Source organism: Agelaius tricolor, unplaced genomic scaffold (genome assembly GCF_023055355.1).
Source record: "Agelaius tricolor isolate 1412-34295 unplaced genomic scaffold, bAgeTri1.0.p SCAF_8, whole genome shotgun sequence".
NCBI lineage: Eukaryota > Metazoa > Chordata > Aves > Passeriformes > Icteridae > Agelaius > Agelaius tricolor.
Window position 1 is genome coordinate 40,860,005 of NW_027269268.1, and position 23,037 is coordinate 40,883,041.

At 40.6% G+C, this 23,037-nt stretch overlaps 1 protein-coding gene across 14 annotated transcripts in view; it reads left to right on the forward strand.

The window, feature by feature from the left end:
* APBB2 (amyloid beta precursor protein binding family B member 2) overlaps positions 1–23,037 on the forward strand; it is a 164,377-nt gene that overhangs the window by 117,800 nt on the left and 23,540 nt on the right. For 11 of the 14 annotated variants that reach the window (XM_071432490.1, XM_071432493.1, XM_071432491.1 and 8 more), the window contains 2 exons: positions 1,805–1,951; positions 6,259–6,386. In XM_071432490.1, coding sequence (XP_071288591.1) covers positions 1,805–1,951; positions 6,259–6,386 — 275 coding nt within the window. Of the gene's footprint in view, positions 1–1,804; positions 1,952–6,258; positions 6,393–21,615; positions 21,923–22,043; positions 22,192–23,037 lie in introns of those variants that run through there. The other 3 variants (XM_071432498.1, XM_071432497.1, XM_071432499.1) reach the window with 3 other exon arrangements.

The following is a 23,037-nucleotide window of genomic DNA, read 5'->3' on the forward strand; positions in this document are numbered from 1 at the left end:
GGCTCCTGGGCTGTCTGGCTGGGGGCAGCAGGGCTCCCAGCAGTCCCAGCACTGCCGGCCTTCCTGCAGCTCCCAGGATCACACTCTGCTGTCCCAAGGATGCTGCTGACAGCAAGGAAAGCTCTGTGGCACAAGGCAGCAGCACTCAGCCAAGAGTGTTGGTCTGCTATTGCTGACCCTTTAGCACCATCTGAAGCATTTGGTGTGTCTGCTCAGGAGGTTCAACAAGCAGCCTCTTGAGCCCATTGCTGTGGCTCAGAGTGAAACACCTGTAACCTTCTCTGGAAAGAGTCTTGGTCTCGTAGGCAAACTCCTGTAAACTTAGTGTGAGATCTGTATTTCTCCCACCATAATGCCTGAGAGCAAATGAGCCAGGTTTTGGTGTTTTTTCAGAATAAATGTCGGGTTCGGCTGTCTGTCTCTGCCCGGACATGAGTAGGGTGGTTCTGGGGCAGCCCGCGTTTCAAAGGACGAGTCTGGACTCTTCAGCTTTTCGATCTTCAGATTGTTTATTGTTTCTTATCTACAAAATTTTCTGTCTGCCCAACAGAGGTCTGATCTGCAAGGCAGCCAAGGGCACTCGTGACCACCCACGGGGCGGTCATGTCTTTTTATACTAAAATCTACGTACATGATATTTAGCTTTATTTTCCAATACTTTTCACCCATGTTGGCAAGTGCACCTTCACCATGAGCCAATCCCCAAGTGCCAACATCACCACAGAAGATGGAAGACAAGAAGAAGAAAGAAGAAGGACGAGACACGCCCTGATCCCTCCATCTTGTCTCCATAACCCCCCTGTACCAAAAACCTTAAAGTCTATATTTCACCCTATAAATGTGTCCCTGTTACACCCTTCACTCTAAAGTGATTCTCATGTCCTCAAACTGCTGTCATTTCTGTGGATGGATCAAAATCAAGCCACCAAACACTCTTGGTAACATTCCAGGATTTCCGAGACCCCCAAGGGTTCTCTCGGCAACTCTGGACATCCGGAGTGATGTGCTGAGTTCCCACAAATAAACACTTTTTATTCTTTACCTTAGTAGGTGTAGGGTAGAGATGGTGCCATTCAATTTCTTCAATTTTTTTTTGCTTGCAAAAAGTGCCATTTGCACAAAATAATGTTGCCTTGGCTTGTTCTGCCAACTGAGTGCTCTAGTTGGCTAAACATCTTTCTGCTAACAAATGTATAATTATGAGTGTTTTATTTTAAAGGTAATTTTGAATTTCTTCTAGAAAAAGCCTAGTTTCCTCTTATGATAGCTTATCTTCTTCTTAGCTTTGAATTTGTTATTGTTTGCTATTTTAGGTAACTTACTATAGAAGTGATTGCTGTAATCCACAAAAAAGTGTAATTTTCTGGTAAGAAGCCAGACAGTGGCTATCTCACAGGAGACATAATCCAGTAGTGTTTTCTTTCTTTTCAATTATAGCTCTAGAGTCTAGCTAAAATTTCAATTCTACTCTATCTATAGTTGTGGTTTTTCCTTTATTGCTTTTGTATTTGTGTGTATCCTAATATCTACTGCTCCCTTGTTTCCTCCTTTATGTTAACAAAATTATTTTATTGGAAGGCATTGCTGTTACCTCCACAGATACCTTTCATAGCAAGTTATGCATTCTTCTTCTTTCCTTTGAATGTTTTCACTTTGCCATTCACAAATTCTATTTTCATTTACTTATCTTTGAGTGTAAGCCCATCTACAAGGTCTTAATTTTTTTTCCAGTTCTAGATGGAGACCTTTAACATTAACTGCCTAGTTGCTGTTGTATGACAGATGGTTTTTGATTTATTTCTAGTGCTTTGCTGTGCGATCTCTGGGCTGGGTAGAAATGGCAGAAGAAGATCTGGCTCCTGGAAAGAGCAGTGTTGCTGTGAACAATTGCATCAGACAACTCTCTTACTGTAAAAATGACATCAGAGACACTGTTGGCATTTGGGGAGAGGTAAGAGCAGAGTGAACTTCTCCTCTTGGAACATCCCTCTCACATCATAAAACATCTCAAAGGAACAATTCTGTAGACAGCTACTTCCATGTTCTGTGTTTGGGATTTCACTACCTCAGCCTGGCACTGCCAAATAAATAAAAGGGTTCAGGGAAAATGCTGACTTTTTTGTTCCAAACTGCTCAGGACAGCAAATGCCCCAAAGAGCTCACTTTCCTGTTACATCTGTGCTAGTACACACCTGTGCACTGGCAGCGCTGGGGGGACACAGGCCAAACTGTTGAAATTCAGTGTAAGTCTTCTTCTTGACCAGAGGTCTGAAAGTGATGCTTTGTAACAACATTTTCCAAGGTTTCACAATGACAAAGGGCTTTAAGGAATCCCACACTGCTGCAGGGTTGTGGTTCTGAAATATATGAGAAGATTGGAACTGATGGACAGGTGGTTTATCTTACAATGATTATTTTATCAGTGTTCCAGAAGGAAATTAATTATATCTCATCAGTCTGTCTGTTGGCTCCTCTCCAACAACTCTTGAATCTCTGCACCAGTGTCATCCAGTTTTGAAGGATGCCAGATTCCCACACACTGAAGAAAAAAGAGAGAGCCCAGCTTTCCTCTTTCCTGGTTTGCTGAAGGGCCAGTGTGCCTTCATTGTCTGAACCACAGTTGCTCTCTGCTTCTTTCTGAGTTGGCCCAGAAAGAGAGGATAACTGTGGGATCTCGGGGAAAATTGAAGGGACCTTCAGGTTTTGTGATGTAGAAAATACTGTCAGGTATTATACCCCAGGTGTGCTGGGGACAGATGAGGAAGGGGAAGATCTTGAGGGGTCAGTAAGTGTAACAAGAAGGGAAAAGGGGGGACATACAGAGGACATAGGACTAAAAGCCACAGTAAAACATCTTTGTTATTTGATGGTTCATGGAACAACTTAAACTTCTGCCAAATCTCATTTTCTACCTCTCTCCTGACATATTTTCAGAAGGGTTACATTAATGTGGATTAGCTACACAAGAGCTGAATGGAAAACTGACAAAAGAGTGAATGTTGTAACTTGCCTTTGTGTAATCTAAGAGAAATGACACTGCCAAACAAAAAAAAAAAAAAAAAAAAAAAAAGAAATCAAAAGAAAGACTTGTCTACATTTCAGTAAAATATTCAGGAAAAATAACATTCAATCTCCCAAGTTATTGTTGCAGTCTATGGCTCCAGTTCACCATCCTAACTATGACCCTAGCAATGCTGAGATGGTATGGGGGAGCAACTGGGAGAAAGTGCCCTTAAAAATTAAAATTATCTGTAAAGGAGCACATATATAGTGTTCTATCCATTTAAAATAATTTCAGAAGGATTTTTATATGTAAGAAGTATATATTGTACACATAAATAAACAAAATAATATTATTTTCCTTTCTTTCTTACACCTGGGAACAGTTTTCTTTAGATAATACAGCTAGACAAACTATTAGAGATATGTCAGTGATGGGCTTTGGACTTACTGCTGACCCTAGGAGAGAAAAAACCCCAGTATCTTTACATGTGTGTTATTTCATCCATATTTCAGATAGCAGCACTTTGATCACCTTGAAATATATTGTTTACTTTGAACCCTTATGATTTGATTTGAGTTAATGTTCACATTTTTTCTATTTCTCTCTGTCAATCCCCTTATTCTTTGTTGGAAACCCTTGCAGGTTTTCAAGCTAAAATGGTAAAAAGTTTTGGTCCTCTTGAATGGATGTTTAAATTAAGAGTGCTGTTCATTAAAAAAAAAAAAAATCAGCCTGACAAAACAATAGAGACACTGCTTGAATAGGTGGCTCCTGAAGTAAATTGTCTTCCTGATTTTAAAAGAGTTCATTACATCCAACCACATTTTCCTGCCTGCAATGTAAGGCTTCAAGAGTGATTAGAAGAGGCATGTCTTAGAAAGGAACCTGAAAAAAATATACTCCATCACTGATGCATCAGATGGAGCAATTACAGCAAGAATCTATTATGGAGCTAAATGACTGCATGTAAGAATTTTAAGATTGCCTAAAGATTTACTTTAGCTAGAATGTAATAAAAGTGAAATTGCGTTTAGGACTAGCCCCAAAATTTTATGATTTAAAAAACTGCAAAACAAACCACAAAACCTCCCACACCCCGGGTAAAATCCTGACCCTGCAGAAGCTTTGTTAGTGGCTTTATTGTGGGATTTCATGCCCTTTGCTCCAAAAGAAATTGCCTATAAATTTTGAACTTCTACTGTTCTGTAAAATCTAAACAGAAAAACACTGTTCTTCTGTTTGTATTGCTCTTTTGCCATGAATTACAGTTCTGTACATTGCAATTTCACTTAAATGAAAAAGATACCTTCTTGCCATTGACCTATATAGTGCAGCCTGTAACACTTCCAGAAAAACTGCTGGGATTGAGCCTCTCTTTCCTTTATTCACTTTCCCTCCATGGCTTTTCCTCATCTCAAACCATCAGATCTCTGCAGCTCTTCAGCAGTCTGAGACATTAAAGCCTGTGTTCACGCTCCTAGCCTGTCTAAATAATTTCTTTTTGACCTATGCAGTGCATTCATCTCTAAAATAGCTTTTGTATAATAAGGCAACAAAATTTAGCAGAATATATTGCTTCTGGCTGCAGACAAGTGATCCCTTGAGCATTGCAAGCATCATTTCCTGTGACTTATGTTACTTCTCTGCCCATTCTCCAATTTTTTTTCAGCTAATTTGAATTCTGTTTTGTTACTCTAATCCCAGTGTATTTTGCATGAATAACATATTTTTCCTTCTTGTAATAATTTCCTTCTGGAACAAATATATAAGTATAAAATGGGTCCACAAAGCAATCTTTGTGACACTTGGTAGCATTCCTCACACAATTTGTTTGCTGCTTCTAACCTCCAAGCAAATTTCTCCCTTTTTGTCTTCATGATGTTTCTTTTTCTGTCTGCCACTAACATCTCAGTGCTGCTGGTTTACCCCATTTTTTTGCATGGCTATCACAGCTACATCTGTTCTGCTTCTCTAGGAGCAGCCTATATATCCAGTCTTGCATCTCAGCCACAGATGTGCTTTTTCCATCTGGCAAAAAATGCTTGTTCAGGCTTTGCTCATAGCAGGTGTCACCTGTGTCTCCCACATCCCTCTTGGTACTTGCAGTGCCAGCTCTGTGTCACAGCTTCCCTTGGAATCCCTGTTAGGAGATGGGCAGTGCCTGCCCCTTGCTGCCTTGCCTATAAACTGGGCAGAAAGCCCTCACAGAGTGACATGAATGTATTTCTTACACAGGCACAAAAGTAGGCATCATTAAGACTTGAGCCTCTGTAACCAAGTGGGAAAAGGGTTTCTGTGTCACTGAGATGAGGAAAAAAAGGTCAGTTTTGAAACATTAGTCAGTAGGGATTCAGACCCTTTCTGTTCATGTATAGATTCTGGCACAAAAGAGAGGAAACAAATGACTCTGTATTTAGCTGATAGCTTCCACCTTCTGATCAGGAGCTTGTCTTACTGCTCAGAAATAGGTCCAGGATCATTGCTGTGGGAGCTCATTGTCTGAAGAATATGTGTACAGCCTCCAAGAAGAGGGATATTACATGTGCTAGAGGAGGCAGCAGACCTTTTACTAATGCTATCAAGAGGAGGAAGATAAGCATTTGTGAATTAGCATCAAAAGGAGAATTTTCTCTAAATTTATTTCCTGCAAGAGAAAAAAGCATTATCCTTGTTCTTACATGCCAGAAGAACTGGGGAGATGTCCTGGCTCCAAGATTCTGCATTCACTAGTAGCATTCACATTCAGTTTTAATGCTGGGTTTTCCCCTTTAATCTTTCTTCAAAAAGTAAATCCTTTGACATGTACAAATTTGTCTGTTCCCATAATCCATTGGTTAAATTTTATGGAAACAAAACACTTTGAAGGAAGGAACTCTGCCTCATAAGTACAGGTATTGATATAAGCTTTTACTATGAGTACAGGCCATGATTTCCCATATATTTGGAAGAATTTACTGAAAAACAGATGAACACATAGCTTGTTGAATAACTCAGTAGTTTGGGTCTGAATGAGTTGTATTTAAAAGACATCAAAGCTTTTTGTGATTGGGATTGTTTAAAAATATAGTAGCAAGATAACAGCTTAGATCTTTTTCACACCAGAAGCATATGAAGTCTTTTTCATTTGCTCTTGGAACAACCCAAAACTTTGAGTAAAGATGAAGCCAGTCTGAACAGCACAGACATAACACCTTGAGCCCAGCCAGTCTGAGGGGGTGATGCACTGTGTAATTGTGCTTTGTCTGGAACTGCAGGGCAAAGACATGTACCTCATCCTGGAGAACGACATGCTGAACCTGATTGACCCCATGGACCGCACGGTCCTGCACGCGCAGCCCATCGTGAGCATCCGAGTCTGGGGCGTGGGCCGTGACAACGGCCGGTGAGTGTTGGCTCTGCTTGTCTGCCTTGGTGCTATTTCAGTCTGCTAATGCATACTGCACATTACTCTGTCCCAGGGCCTGAGAAAAGGTGGGTAAATTCTTCTTTTTGTTGCTGGTGTTACTTTTTAAACTCTGCTTTTCATGGTATATTGCTTGTATGCTGTTTTGTTAAGCCTGCCTTTCAGATTAACTCAGTCAGGTGTATAAAACTGCACGTGTAACATCGATTTGTTTCAGATCTATGTAGTACTTTTGGTATAAAAGCATGTTTTTAAATATGTTTCATAGTATGTTTCTGCTGCCTATGTGAAAGCATGTCTTTCTGCTGGTCCAAGTAAATGTAATACCAATGCTCTGACTGTTTGTGTGTGCTTATAACTTCTTGAGGTATTTAATATGATGGAGAAAAACACTGGATTGAGGGAAAAGAGTTTAGTCATTACTATTACTTCTAGATCTTGATGTAAGAATATCCCCAAGGATGTTGCAGAAAACTGAGATTTGTCCCTGAAATATCCTGCCTGTGAGCTGAAGCTGTTCCTTGTGGTAGGAAGCAATCAGGAGTGTGTGCTAAAGGCCTTTCTGCCCTAGAAGCAGTGTTTCCTTAGGTTTTCCTTCTTGGCTGATCTCTTGGTAGCATTCTTGTTTGTCGTGTAATACTGGTGAGGAAACAGGGTTGTGAAAGTGACTTTCACTTGGACATTTGGAGCAGGACATTGAGCTGCCTCCCAGTCTGATTGGGCATTTTGATGTAGTGAAAACATTGCCATTCACATTGAGAAAGTCCAGGATCTTAGCACAGTACCCATCCTGACACAAGGATGGTAAGGATTGAGTAACACTAGCAAGCTTCTGCTTTTTGTGTCCATGTTTGGTAATGATCAGGTAAGTCCTGTATGACCAATACTGGCTGTGATGGAATAACCACATCACTGGACAAGACAAGGGTTGCTGATGTCATTTATCTAAAAGGCCTTTGACACAGTCTCCTACTGCATTCTTCTTTATAAATTGGAGAGACATGGATTTGATGAGTGGACGGCTGGATGGGTATGAAACTGGTTGGATAGCTGCAGCCAGAGGTTACTGGTCAATGGCTCAGAGTCCCAGTGGACATCAGTGATAAGTGGTGCCCTTCAGGGATCTGCATTGGGGCCAGGGTTACTTATTATCTTCATTAAAGACATAGATGAAGGGATCAAATACACCCTCAGCAAATTTGCTGATGACACCAAGCTGATGATAGTGCTGTTGACACTTCTGAAGGACGAGATACCATCCAAAGGGACCTGGACAGGCTTGAGAAGTGGGGACATGGGAATCTCATGAGGTTTAACAAGACCAAACACAGAGTGCTGCAACTGGGTCAGGACAACACCCAGTATAAACACAGGCTGGGGGATGCACAGATCCAGAGCAGCCCTGCCAGGGAGGATTTGGTGATGCTGGTGGGTGAGAGGCTGGACATGACCCAGCCATGGGCACTCCCAGCCCAGAGAGCCAAAGGTGTCCTGGGCTGCATCCAGAGCTCCGTGGGCAGCAGGGGAGGGAGGGGATTCTGCCCCTCTGCTCTGCTCTGCTCTCCTCTGGTGAGACCCCACCTGCAGGGCTGCAGCCAGCTCTGGGGTTCCAGCACAGGAAGGACATGGACCTGTTAGAGGAGGGCCACCAAGTTGATTAGAGGGATGGAGCACCTCTCCTATGAGGAAAGGCTGAGACACCTGGGATTGCTCAGCCTGGAAAAGAAAAGGCTTCAAGGTGACCTAATTGTGACCTTTCAGTACCTGAAAGGGAGCTTACAGGAAAGATGGAGTGAGACAATTCACAAGAGCATGTAGTGACAGGACAAGGGAGAAAGGTTTCAAACTGAAAAAGAGTAGGTTTAGATTACATCTCAGGAAGAAATTCTTTGATATGATGGTGGTGAGGCACTGGAACAGGTTACCCAGAGAATCTCTTGTGGGTGCCCTGTCCCTGGAAAGGTTCAAGGCCAGGCTGGATGGAGCTCTAAGCAACCTGGTCTAGTGAAGTGTCCCTGCCTAAGGCAGGGGAGTTGGAGCTAGATGATCTTTGCAGTCCCTTCCAACCCAAGCCCTTCTGTGATTGTCAAGATATTTGCAATAGTCAGGGTTTGGGGTTTTTCATCTCTAACTTTTGATAGGAAATGTAATTTCAAACATGAAAAATCTTTCTCAGTAAAAGATTTTCTGAAACTTGTTTTATCTGTCTCAAAGATTCTGATTAACAATGGCTAAATTTCTAAAAGGGAAGGTGATTAATTTTTTAGGTGACTAAATGTTTCTAATTTTTTTACTCTTATAAATGACTGATAGTCTATTGGGCATGGGTTAACTGGTTTTCACTTCCATTGGTACAGATTTTTGAGAGATCTAAAAGGGGCAAATCCAGTTTGAAATGCTGGGAAGTAAAAAGGTTTTAACTCATAATGAATAAACCATTGGAGTTCTTTGTTTGCATTAGAAAGGTGGATTGAAGGGTGCATTACACATTTCCCTTCAAGTCAGTTTTTGTAGTACCTTGCTTAGGTCAGAAAATAAATAGAGCGTTTTAAAGGGCACCCAAATGTGATGCAGCTTTACAGAGTAGAAGATGCCAGCTTTGATCTTCATTCATTTTTTTTAAGCATTTACCATTCTTTTCCCAAATACTTACATTTCTTTGTGAAATAAAGTAATTCCATTATGTTCTTTATAAAATGAGATAATGAATCATATTTCTTCAGGCTGGGTACCTGCTTTTCCTAAAGACAGAACTGGTCATGGATGTTTTTAGGAAACATTTAGGAGAAAAGTACCTTTTGCAATCATGTGGCACCAATACATTGTGTGCTTTTGGTGAAATGTGTCTGGGGGTGGGAGGCAATAGCAGACTCTCCTAGATGAACATAAGCCCCATCAATAGGGCAGGGGTTGGCAAAGGTTGTGTGTGCACAGGAGTGTGTCTGCTCTGACCTGCTGTGATGCCCCACAGCATTCACCAAGAACTGTGTGCAAGGCATAGGAAATCTCTGATCCAAAATCTGCCCTTCTTCATGCCATAGCTGGGGGCCAAAGATTCAGTTCTAAGACTTCTGCAGAAACTTATGTCTCTATTAAGAAGAAATGTTTAGATATGGAATATGTGGGAGGAGTACAGGTCCAATTTTAAAAATACAAATAACAAGAACCCTTCAAACCCAGTTCTTCCTTTTTGTCATAAAAGGTAGCCACTTGAGAAATCTCAACTGTTTTCCTGAAAGGAAGTTACATGTGATGCTGACAATACAGAGAAAATAAACTAATTTTTTTTTTGGCAGAGGAAATAAACTAATTTTTTCTCATGTTTCTACTGTCAGTAGTGGGAGTAGGCCTTTCTGTGCTCAAAGTGAACATTTCTTGTTTCTAGAAAGCGTGACATTTCTTGACCAGCTGCTGTAAGGAACAGCAAGAAATAGTTTATTAAATTTTAATACATATTGTGTTTAGGTATTAAACACAAAGCCAAAGCCAGCTTTAATATTTCATTTGCTGGCACACTAATGTTCTTAGCCACTTTTATTGGAACTTGGGGTGTTTTCATCATAAGAAATTTTATTTCAGAACTTTCTTATTCATAACCATTTGTAAGAATTTTGATAGGTGCTTTTACAGAAATTTTGTGTCCAGAATGACTTTCAGGACTGGAGCCCACTCTTTTGAAATTTAATTTGCTTAATGTTTTATTGACACATTTTAAAAAATAAGGAAAAAAAAAGCAGTGTACCTATTACTTGTAAGTAAATTCAGACTGCATGTGATGTTAAATAACAGAAGATCAAAATGACAAGCAGAAAGAACAAACTTATGAGTGCATAATCAGATGTACAATATATGTTTGGTGTAGAGATGTTCAGTGTAGCATAAAAGATGTAGCATTTGCTGAAGAAGCACTAACACATAAGAAAAAACATTTTGAGGAGGCAAAACAAAAGGAGAACAGAAGCTGAGAAAATCATATTGTTGAGCTGGAAACTGCTCTGCAGCTCTTTTCATGTGTACATTATCCCACAGTCCTTGCATTCATCCTGGTAAAATCACCTGTTGCTACTGAGGTGAAAAATACCAAAGCCATTCACTGACTGCAAAAGCAGCTTTCCCTGATCATGGGTTTGCCATCACCAGAAAAAATGCTAGAGATTGCATTGCTGCTTAGGTGGATTAAGTGTTCATGAAGCTGATGAAATCCCAGTTTCTGGTGGGAAATTCTTCCAGAAGTTGTTGCACATGAATTTCCTTAATTAGTTATATCTTCTAGTCCAAGAACCTGTATAATTAAACATATTGGGTTTGTTCTGAAAAGTAGTATTTTAATTTTAAAATACTGTAGAAATGTATATTTCTCTGTATTTTGATCTCTTTGAACCCCCAAATGGTCTGCAAGCCCTCCTTTTAACTCTTTTGCTTGTATTAATTTATTTGTGTAGTTTCTGCTTTGGAAGATGAAGAGATTTTCTAATGACACATGAACAGATGATTTTCTAAGCTCTGCCATAATGAAAGATTGATGAAACACAGAGATCTGCTGATGAAAGTTTAATCTGAGGATGTGGCTGCTATCTCACCTCAGGCAGAAGTGTTTTCCAGGAGACTGTAATCACTCTCTCCATAGGTTACACTATTATCCTGACCTTTGGAGTTTCTTATTTAACAATCCTGGGGTAGCAAAGGCTTCCTCATTTGGTTAACTTAACTCATTTGGGCTGTGTGGTGATTTTGTGTTTCATCCCTTGTTTTCAATTGATCAGTCAGTAAAATATGTTTGATTTTAAAAGGCCTGGAGTGCCTTCATAAAACCATGAACAAAAGCAGATTCCTAAAAATTGGTGGGTATGCATGGATGTGTATGCTGAGCTCCTGTGTTTAATATCTATACATGGGCATTAGAGGAAAATAAATGTCCTGTATACATGCAACCCTTTGGCAGACTTGGTGATACCTTGTGATTTTTAAAAGTCAAAAACCTCTGTCATTTGTACAACCTTCCTCTCCTCCTGTTCTGAAAACAGTATTCATTTAGTATTATTTGTAAATAAGAACAGTCCTTGCAGTTGCATAAATAGTTTGATTTCAAGATCACTAGGGTCATTGTCACATGGAGGTGTCACAGGTGTATCAGTGAATAATTGTCAGTGCTGTGTTTGCTTCCTAACAAGCCATGCATGCCATGTTTTTCTCCTCATCATTAAAAGCGTGTTTACAGCCTCGGGATGCACTGAGGCTGTAAAAGGGCTGCTCTTCTCTCTTGTGAGCAGCATGACTGTACATTAATCATTCCTCAGGTTGGGTTTTGTCTCTCCTCCTGGACTGCTGGTGCATGCCCTTTGCTTTCTGAGCAGCTCACTAACAAGGAAGAGAGAAAAGGCAATGGCTCATCAGTTTTGTAGATGAGATTCCGTTAGCACATTTCCCTGAGTCCTCCTTTATCTTCATTGCTCCTCCACCAGTCTAAAGCCCACCTCAAGTTTTAAAAAATCTAAAGGACTTTAACTGCCTGAAAGATCAGAGTTTCTTGTCTCCTGGTGACTTCATACAGCAGCAGCGTATCCAGCTGAAATAGTCTGTGGTCAGCTGGCAAGGAGGGCTGCTGGTGAATTCAGGAGACATCTTTGGTGTGTCTGAATATGGAACTGGACGGGGTGGGCACCTGGTGTGTTGGACAGAACACACAACATGTGTCTGTTCATCCACTAGCCTTGTCAGCACACAGAGCAGGCTTGTTTTCAGTGTATAGTTTGTGTGTTTTCTGACAGGCAGAGGAGGGAGCCTGGTTGCTTTTGGTTCTTAAGTGATGGGAGAGGCACATTCTCTGGTATTAAAGTTTTCTGACCACAGACACTCTGACTGGATGATGTGAATGTGTTGTGCTCCCTCCTCTGCCCCATTTTATCAGGTGGGGATGTCCATTGCCCTGCTGCTCTGAACTGCTGCTGTTTTTCTGCTGCCTAGACATAGGAATAAAATGAAGCTGAGATTCAGAAAGGGGAGAAAGGCAGACAGGGCCTTGAAGAAAGTAGAAAATGGATGCACACATGATGAGGCTCAAGCTGCCTCAGAAGGGGAGAGCAGGCAACTAAATGAATAGATGCCCCAGGTCAGATGGACATAATCCTCTAAGCTGAAAGAGAAGAGAGCCCTGACAACAATATGAATTATCTAAGCTCTGTTATCTCAGGAGCTGTTAGGACAAGAGAAAACTTTTGGGGTGATATAAGAGAAAAATGGGACAAATCTGTGGCAAATGGGAACAATATGATGTAAAGTTATGGCTCAAATTCCTCAGAATATGGGGAATTAAAAATAGTATGCTGCCTTGCTTTTTCCATGGTTAACAAAAATGTCTGGGTTTCAGAGGTGTTTAACACCTGTGCTGTCCACCGACTACAGTAGGATCTCTGCACATTCAGGGTCTTTGAAAATCAAGTGTCTAAATTCAGATTTAGTGGCTTCTAGATGTATCATTCAGGAAGGTGTTTAAGTTTTTTTGGACTGCCTTCCCTCTGAGGTGATGATTGAATGTGCTCCGAGTCTTTCTTCAGTTCTATGAGAGAAGCTTATCAATCTGCACAAGATAATGAATAATAAACTTTCTTTTCTGCATTAGCGACATGGTTGAGAAAAGCAGAAAATAAATTAAAACTGAAATGGTGTTTGCACCTGCTCTTCTGAAAAGATAACACCTCTCAAAGAATGTGTAATTTCAGCTGAGCTCTTCAATCTCTGAAACACCACTAATCAATATTGCCTATTCCCTTTGGTCCCTGTAACCTTGGAATAAGGACAAAACATACTGTAAGAAATCACATAAATAGGGCATAGGTGAAGGATTACACTGGAGAAAAAGGATTTTACTGGCTTTTCTGACCTCTCTTCTTAGCTGAGTTTTTACAGTTATCTTTTGCTTTTTCTTCTTCCCTAAGCCAGCTGCATTTGAAGATCCTTTTCTGTATGTTTTGGTAGCATTTTCCCTTCTCATTAAGAAATAGTTTAGGTAGTTATTTATGCAAAACTTCTCATTTATATCCATAAGTTCTGGCATCATTGTTTGGAGGTGCAGTGTGTTCTAGGAGGGAGTAATGAAACAATACAGCTGTGAAAGGGAGAATCCAGTCAAGCTTACAGAATTGATGTGTTTTAAAGCAAACATGGTCAAGTAGGTGCAAAAAGCTGCATGTGTGCATTCATACTTTGATTCATTAAACTGGTTTATTTTAGCTTTGGGATTTAACATGAAAGACACAGTAGACTGAAGATGCATTGAAATAGGCTGGTATTAACTTGAAATATTATCTAATTTGAAACACCTGTAGTTTTGCACCAGTGGTTTTCTGTTGCTGGTGGCTTCAACTGGGGCAGCATCCTTCTATCCTTTCTGAGTAATCTCAGTAACGAGATGAAAAAATATTACATAGAAACACAGAATCAATTAGGTTGGAAAAGATCTCTGAGATCATTAAGTTCAACCTTAGAGTCCAGTCACCACCCTGTCAACTCGATTGTGGCACCAAGTGCCACATCCTGTCTTGAACAGGGATGGTTACCCCACCACGTCCCTGGGCAATCCATTCCAATGTCTAGTCACTCTTTCTGGGAACAAATTCCTCCTGATCTCCAACCTGAACCTTTTTAAATAGCACTTGGAATTATTCCACTGTAGAAGTTTCAGTTAAGACAAATGATATATCTAGATGTGGACTAAAAATAAGCACTGTGATATAGTCAGGTTGTCTCAATTAATGAGATGGCATATTGACTGAGTCCCTGGCTTAAAGCCTTTATACAAATTTGTGCTAGAAAATCTCCACACATTCCCTGTTGTTTCAGCTATTAAACTCAAACATTTCAGGATACAGCTAGAGTAATCCATGAATTTAAGCAGCTATCACAGAGGCCCTTGAGAACAGCTGAGCTGCCTGTGAACGTGTGCGTGGCTCAGGAGAGCTACTGACTGCCATTTTGGGGTAGAAATCTGATGAGTTCTACTATTCTTTTCTCTGTATGTTAATTGAGCAGACTCTGTGTCCAGGCTGGATTTCTGTAAGTAACTGCTGCTTCAGCTCTGTGGCAAAACAGTGATGCAAGTGATGCAAAAAAGCAGCTGCTGTCCAGCTCTGTACCTGTCACCAGGAAACATCCATCTTCCTCCCAGACTCTCTACAACCCTGCTAGATTTCAACACCCCATTAGAAGCTTTGATCCTGCCTCTCAGCCAGAGATGGTTTAAACTTACCTTATTTACATTGTGTGGTCATCACTTGGGTGCATACTCCTTTTGTTGATTCCTCTCCAAGGAGGCTGTGCAAACAAAAAATACCAACTTCCTTCCCAAGCCAGCTGGAGGCAATTGAAGGTGCCTGCTTTGCATTCACCCCCTTTATCTTCAGCAGTGCTGAAGTTAGTCTTAATTACACATCTCTCAGAAGCTGTATCAAGATAGGGACTGTGTATAGAGGGAGCCACCTATGGAATAAGTGGCTGTCAAATAATTAAAAAATGCTTTTCTTAAAAACATAACAAAACAAAAAAGATTCAATAGTAACTTTTTTGTATTCTTTCATTCTCATCTCAAGACCTTTTCTAAGTCTAAGGTCTCTGTAGCAGATGAGAGAAAACCAAATTAGTCCACTAGTGTTTTCACTTTGTTAGTCTAATGTATATTGAACCTGTTCTGTTAGTACTAAGGTGGACATATAAAAACCTTCTGAGGAGAAAAGCCAAAGAAAATATAGGCCATTGAAGAGAAGAGCAATGTTTTACAAAAAATTGTGCCAAGAATGCTTACTAACACCTTGCTGGCTAAAAGTTCATAAATCTGTCTGCAACCTTGGTTGTATATTTGTATGGCCAGTAAAACACTTTTCTGTTGTGTAGTGGTTCACTTGAAAATGTAAACCTTTTGCAAGACATGTAATTACTTTGCTTATTGTTTTCTATTATGAGCAAAACTTTGATTTTATAAAAATTGTTACCGGGCAATTAATTTCAGAGAAAATAATTGAGAGGGAAAAATATTTGTGCGGCAGAAAGTGTTTAATTCAATTATCTCACTGTTATGCTAGTTAATAAAATGTGGGAGATTCACAACTTTCTAATGTAGCAAATGAAGAAGCAAAAGTACAGACAGAGACCTGTGTAGCTCTTCCTCCTGTCCAAACACCTTATGTCAGTATTGTACTGGTGGGTTAGAGAGAGTTGTATATAGGATGTAGATGTTAGAGATTATATTAGAGAGGTGTATGTAGGATGTTTCTATATACACCTTTACTGTGTAAATATTTATATCCACCTAGATAAAAACACCTTTGATCTTTGCATGAGTGTTTTCCTGATATCAAGAGGATTTGTGACATGTCTATGTATTTGTAGACCACTGAATGTCTTCTGGCATTTGCTATATGCAATAGCAAAATGAGGTACAGCTTTGACCTGTGTCTCTATGCACAGTCACAAACTCGACTACCTGTACTTATATAATAATTTGAAATGTGCCTCTAAGAGGATTCTCTTGCTATCAATTTTGCTCTTCAATTATTTAAGTGTCACATCTACCTCTGGATGCTTTTTCACATTTGCTGCTAGATGATTGCAATTCAAATATTTATATGCAGTGCATTTTTATGTAAATCATAGCATATACTGTCTTATCCATTCCATGTATTTAGAAAGCATTTTCATTTCAGGATTTTAATTCTGAGAATAGTATGTTGGCTTCTTTCCTAACACTGGCTCCACCAGGGAAAAGGGCCTTTGTTTTTTAGGGGTATTCAGCACAATTTGGCCTCTGGCATTGGAGGTAGATTGCCTGCTGAAGCCTCTTTGATATGTGCAGATTGATTAGCAGAAATTTAAACACTACTTTGAGCAAATGAAAATAGTTTTATCAACAGATTATTCAGGTGTCTTAAACATTTAGGGATTTATTTACTGACTGACTTGGTTTTGTATTCAGAAATTTTTACATTAGTGTCTGTAATTTTTTTAAGAAATTTGTGCCTAGTGACACTGAAAAATTCATGTGCGTTATACCTCTTCTGATGACAGTGACCTTCACACAAATGCTGTTTGTCTTTATCCCATAAAAATGCTTTCAATTTCTAATCTGAATTAATGCATTAAACATAGAACTCAAATATCTCTAAAATTTCAATATTTTATTGCTTGAAGTTCTCCTCTCCCCACCTTGATTAATTTCCAAGTTGGCTGGATGTACACTTGTGCCCTGAGTTGGACCAAATTCCCTTATAATTGATGGGAAGTTTTTTATTAGCTTGACCATGAGTTGAGTTAGTCCCTGACTTACAGAGGTGGACCTCCAGGACCTGAATGCTGCTCAGCAAAATCAATGCAGTACCTCTGGGGGTGTAGATGTTATTTCTTTTGCAGGACTAAGGTTCTCATACAAGCAAAAAATAGCAGGGGGGAAAGTAAGGAGCCTACTATGGTTCTTAAAAGAATATGAAAGAGTTAAAGGTCTGCAAGGTGGCTGTCTTCAATATTTGTCATAATATTCTCCTCATCCTATGTTTAACATCAGTGAAGTGAGTTTTTCCACTTCAGACAAGACCCTGTGAAAGTCAGCCTGCCTGTGTTCTGGGATAGCTCATGCTGGCACAGCAGGGTCTGTAATGATGCTGGATTTGCCAGCAAGATGCAGAAAGAGGCACTGTAGATTACCTACAGAATTATTCTTTAGTAGCTCAGATTGGAAGGGCCCAGCTGGGTCCTTATGGCAGACAGTCTCAGAGCAGTGGAGGTCCTTCCTTTGGAAAGCTACCACAGGTGTAGTTCAATTTGCTAAGGGTAAATTGAACTGCATTTGCTTGGCAGTGGTGTTTCATCAGTCCTTCATCGATTAAGAAGTTTATTTTCTGCCTCTTCCTTTTTTGCAGTGTCTGAAGAACCTAAAGAAACTTCATATATGTATCTCCAACAATGTAGATATGTGTTTAAGATTGATAGTACCCACACCCACAAGAAAATAAATTACTAAGATTCATTTTTTTTTCTATTTGGAGGACACTTGTGTGTATTTATTTAGGGAAATAGCTTTTCATCTCTGCTTTTACTCAACCACCATCAGGAACATAATGAGATGGATTAGACAAGCAAACTGAGCAATTGTTCTTGCCCTCTGATCATTTATGGAGTACATACATAGCTCCAAGGGGCCTTAATGGAAAAAAGACAAACAAAGCTCTTCTGGAGTATTGCCAACCCAGGCTTTTACAAATGTTATATTCATTTTGTCACTTTGGAATGTTTAGGATTCAAGGTAGTATTTCAAATTTTCTTCATCCATCCATGGATTTTGGAAACTCATTTTGTGATGTGTATGGAGGTTCTCATATACTTGCCTGAATCCAAGATTTAAACCTTCTGAAATGTTTCCTCACTTGCCTCTCACTTTCTCTCCTCTTTTCAAAAATAATAGGAAATTTCAGATAAATTAGAAGATTGGCACTGCTGTTACTCTGTGATAATTTTTGATGGAAGTATATGATCATGGTGAGGGGATGTTTTAAGTTTCTAGGTTGTTAAAGACTAAAGAATACTGTAGTGCTCTGAGGTTTGCAAAAGGGACAGGTTTTTTTTGTTTCCTGGAAGTGTCAGAATGTTTTGTGTCAGGGATAGGAAGGATGCTTCAGAATAGCAAAGGCAGGGCTAGTTTGGGAAGCATTTGTTTCTCTTCCTGTGAGTCAGAAGTGGAGCTTCTGAGTGCTGCAGTAGCACGAGCTGGGATGCAAACCTGCTCTGGCTTTTGCCTCAAGTGTAGGGACTGCAAGGGTACAGCTGTGAGCCAGCAGTGTGAGTGCAGCTGCTAGGACTGACTGAAATACACTCTTGGCCTCACAATATGAATATATTGCTATAATATAATTTTCCTTTTGCTCAAACTGAAGCAAACTGCAACCTGAATCCAAGTTGGATATTCATAAACTAATTTTCTTTTTTCCTCAAAATTTTGTGTATGGGAAACCCTTGGATCCAGTCCTTGCCACATGCTCAGGACAAGTATGAGGATCTCAGATAGATGCTGATTGTTTTTGTATCTTCAGCTCATCTATAGCTCTGCTAGTCTTACATGGGCTGTGTGTGCTAGGATACTTGGTGTTTCACTGTGAGATACAGCTTCTGGCCATGCAATGGGAATATTTGATCAGTTTAGGGAGAATGTGATCCCACCCCTGTGGGGATAAGCTAATTTCATTCACTCAGGTGTCCTGCTGCTCACTGGCAGTTTAACCAGAGAATTGGGCACCTCATTGCTACCAAGTGCATGGAGATCTGCCCAGATTCTTTACAGTGTTACCCATTCCCTCATGATGAGCTTGGCTGAGCCTCATCCCCAGTGAGGAGCACAGCAGCCTGGGAAGCAGCTGGGGACCCATGAGAGGGCACCACAGGACAGCTGGGAGAGCCTAGAACCACACAGGTGTCATTTATACACCAGGCATGCCCCAAAACACCCCCTCTACCTTGATTGGCACTTTTGGGAGTGCAGGAGTTGAATTTGTCAGCTCTTCATGAGCTGAGAGCTCTCCTGGGCTGTTTTCAGCTTGCCAGGGCTGGCTGCTGGTGATGTTTTTGTCAGTGTAAATTTGACCCATTACTTGCTGTAAGCTTATTTGTTCTGCAGCCTGCTTTGTACTGTAAATTGCAGTACAAAGATCCTTCCTGCCAAAGGTTTTGGCTGTAAGTTCACAGTGCCTGGCTGGCAGTGGGAAATGGGACTCAGTGTGGTGTTTGTCCTGGAAATTTTTTTGTGTTTTTGGTAGCAGCTGTTGCTAGGGAGAGCTTGTCAGCCAAACTTGGCATCCAGTGGGGAGTTCTGTGATTTCCAGGACTGGTCTCAAAGCTTATTGATAATTATTCTTTACAATACAGTTCATGAAAGAAGACTTCTGTGTGAGCTTTACCTTTCATTTTCAGAGTAAAACTTGTCCAAGTAAACTGTGAGAAAACAAAAGCCAGATGCCACCACCATTTCCCTGAAGCCTATAACTAAAATTTTTTATTCATGTTTGGATTCATGTTTTTAGGTGTGATTGAGAATTGATAAAGCTAAGTTTTGCCACAGCAATACAGTTATAGTTATTAAGCAAATTGTTTATGCACAAATGGGAAGAGATTTGGCTCAGATTGTTTTTCATTTTCAGAAACTGCCTGCTGGCCAAGCCCTGGGAGATTTTCCTATATCTGGTGGCAGAGGTAAATCTGTTGCCCTTTTCATACATATCAACTAGAAGTAACAAACTTGGAGGAACAGAGGGTGTGGGGCAAGGGAACATGAAATGCTGCAACCAGGGCAAGTTATTCCTTGAAACACATTTATATCTAGCCATGTCATTACTGACAGGTGCACAGGCAGTAAGTGTGGCATCTAACAAAATATCAAAACCTACACAGGATTAGAATTTAACCCCAGTTCACTTTTTGAAAAGCCAACTAATAACTTGAAAACTGAGATTTAGTTTTAATTATACTTTTTTTACAGGTTTATAAAGTTTTGCTGAATCTCTTTTTCTCTCTTCATACTGAAGGATGATCAGAGAAGAGCAGTTGTCTCCCACAAACTGTTCCAGCATATTAAAATGGCAAAATCTGGCTTCTCTCCTTAGAAGCCTTTTAAGTAGAAGTCTGACATTGTTTTCGTGAGTGCTGTTGTTTGGCCAGCTGGAAGGCTACCATACCCTCTTGTATTCTCCTTACCAAGACTGAAAGAGGACAGCAGCAATGAAGAGGGTTGTTGTAATAGTTAATAGTTATAAAATCATTTCGGTCCTCATTTTCAAATGTAAAGAAATTACAATGAATGCATATTGGAACCTGGATTATAAATGTAATATGTTTATATTTTAGCCCATTAGCCAGTTTCAGGTGCCACTTCGTTTGTCCATAAAATGCCCCTTTCTTTCCCCACATGTGAATTCCACACTTGTGTCAAGACTTTTGAGAAGTTCCTTGGTATGCAAAAATCATTCCATGGCTTTGATTTCTTCTTAGCACTGGGCATTCAGCACATCCAGGGAGGAGCTGGAACTGTTTTATCTTAGGCAGCATCAACAGATTTGTTTATTAAATTCCCTCCTGTTACTCCCTGGAAATCAGTGGAAAGCTTTTGGGAAGGCACAGGTTGTTGCTTGAGCATAACTGGTCCTGCCAGACTTTGTTGGTGATAAGCTGGAGGAAAGGAAGGAAGGAATCCATCCCACTAGGCTCTGAGGGTGTATTTAGGTGGTGAAAAAAACATCCTGCTCCTTAAGCATCTGAAAGAAGTGACTGCCAGCAAAGTGTCCTTAACTGCTTTTCATCCTCTCAGCTCTGCTGGTCGAGATGTCCATGGTCATGTTCCTTACTTTACTTTCACTCAGACTGGGCTCAGATAATTTAAAGAGAGTTGTTGGAGGGCATTTTCATGTTGGCTCCTTTTCTTGGGAGACCACAGGTGTGATCCCACAGACAGCTCTGCTGGCACATTTGAGGGAGGAGTTCCCTCGGATGGAGAAGAGTGACTTGCAGGGTGGTGACCCGTGTCCTTGCAAACTTGGGGTTGTTCCTTGGTCAGAGTTTGCCTTCCCCCTGCACTGAGAAGTGATGTGCAGTGCTGCAGGTAGCTGTGAAAGCTGAATAACCTGGAATGGGGTTTAAGCTCTGATACATTTTAAATGCAGTCCCTGCCAGAAGCAGCTCTTTGTTGCTGATTGAGCACATTTAATGGGGAGTTTTGATAAAAACTAGTGCTCCAGGAACCTTTAGTGCAAGCAACACCTCTAAATTGGATTTACTATTACTGCATGTGCCAGTTCTGGAAAATCAAATTATTTGATGTGTTTGTTTTTACAGCTCAAGGAAAAATCTCATTTCCAGCATAAGCAGATGTAATTTCATTGAAGTAAATGTAGTTGTTACTTGTGTCTGAATTTTTTGATTTAGCTGTAAATCTTTGTTGCCTTTTTAAGGAGACTTTCTTTCTCTGTTGCATTCAGTACAGAGCTACGTTTTGAATGCTTTGCAGAGGTTTTGCAAGATTGAGAGGGGCAGACTCCCTGTGCACTTCAGCTTTCCCCAAAAGATTACTCGTGTCACAAAAGATTAATCTTTGGAGTTTACTGGCCAGAAACACAATGCGTAGCAGCGAGGAGGGAGCCCTGCTGCGGGGCAGGGAGCGGCAGAGGGGATGGCAGGGGAGGAACAGACACACCCCTGGTGGAGCCGGGTTCCAGGGAGAAGCACCCACTCCCGGCAGCTGGAGCCGGCACACGGAGCGGGCGCAGCCCGGGCGAGTGGGAGCTGCCATGGTGTGCCCCAGTGCCCTGCAAAATGAATGAGCCGCTGTTCTCGGGGTGCTCGGCCCCCGCCGCTGAAGTGCAAACACGCGGCTGCATCAAGTGCGCTGCACCGTCGGATGCCTAAATACAACTACCGGAGATGGGGATTATTGACTTGGGGGTTCTGTATGACGTGCTTGGCATTTAATTCCTCTTAGCTGCAACGAAAAGGTAAGAAACTTAAAAAGTGACAAGGAGAGAAGCTCAGCCCTTCCCCCTTCCGCCCCCCCAGACAACAGTTTTGCATTAGTGTAGCCTTTGTCTTGAGCTGTATTTTCAAAGCTCTGGTCTATTAGTCTAAAGCTACTGTGTGGATGCCTGCAAGGCAAATTACAGCTCCTAGTGTGACAAAGGCAAGTCAGATTTCTTTTCTCCTGAGCTGACACTTACCAAGCTTCAGGAGAGCACTGTAGCAGAAATGCTGGACTGTGTGCTGAGCGGTAAGTGTTGGATGCTGTTCTCCCTCTCCTTTATCCCTTCAGATGTTCCTCATTTGAGCAGTAAGCTAACTATGGATCTTGATGATTAATAGGTTTGGGGGACTGTGTTCAGCCCAGAATTACATGTTCCTAAACTGACTGTGCTTACTGACTGCATACTGACCAGCCTGATTCTGTAGAGGCTGATGATTTGTTTTTCCTGTTAATGGATGAAAAGATGCTGTAGTTAAGAACAGCAGAGATCTCGTTTGCTAAAGCGAAGAAAGCTCTGTGTGTTTTCATTCCCAACATACACCACCTGTATAATTATTTATGGCTAATTCCCAGCTAACTTCATGCTAGACAGTCTGGGCTTTCTTTTCTCAGCCCATAATTGACAATGAAAATTGAACAATCTGTGTAAATCTTCAAAAGCCATGAACATCTTTAATGGCAAAAGTATTCCACTCTATGTGGGTATACATGCATGTTAAATATATTTAGCTGAAGTGAAATGGTTAGCAGCTCTTTTGACAGAAGAGGAAACTTCATGATTAAATGTAATCTATTGCCTTGAGGTCTCTGTGCTTGCTTAATCCTATGTGAATTTATAAAGAAATTGCAGCAGGAGAAATTTCATTGATTTGTTAATTGATATATAGCTTTGAATCCTTATTATACTGGGTGCATGGGGAAGGAAGAGAGACAAGCACATTTATCTTTTTCTTTAAACTCAGCAGCTTCACTCTTCAATTAGGTTTCTTGCATGTTATGGAGCCTCATTGCTCTCCCTGTTCTGTGCAGTAATTTTTGCTTTCTTAAAGGATAGCTGAGTCTATGAGGGGGCTACATGATCTGTTTCATCTT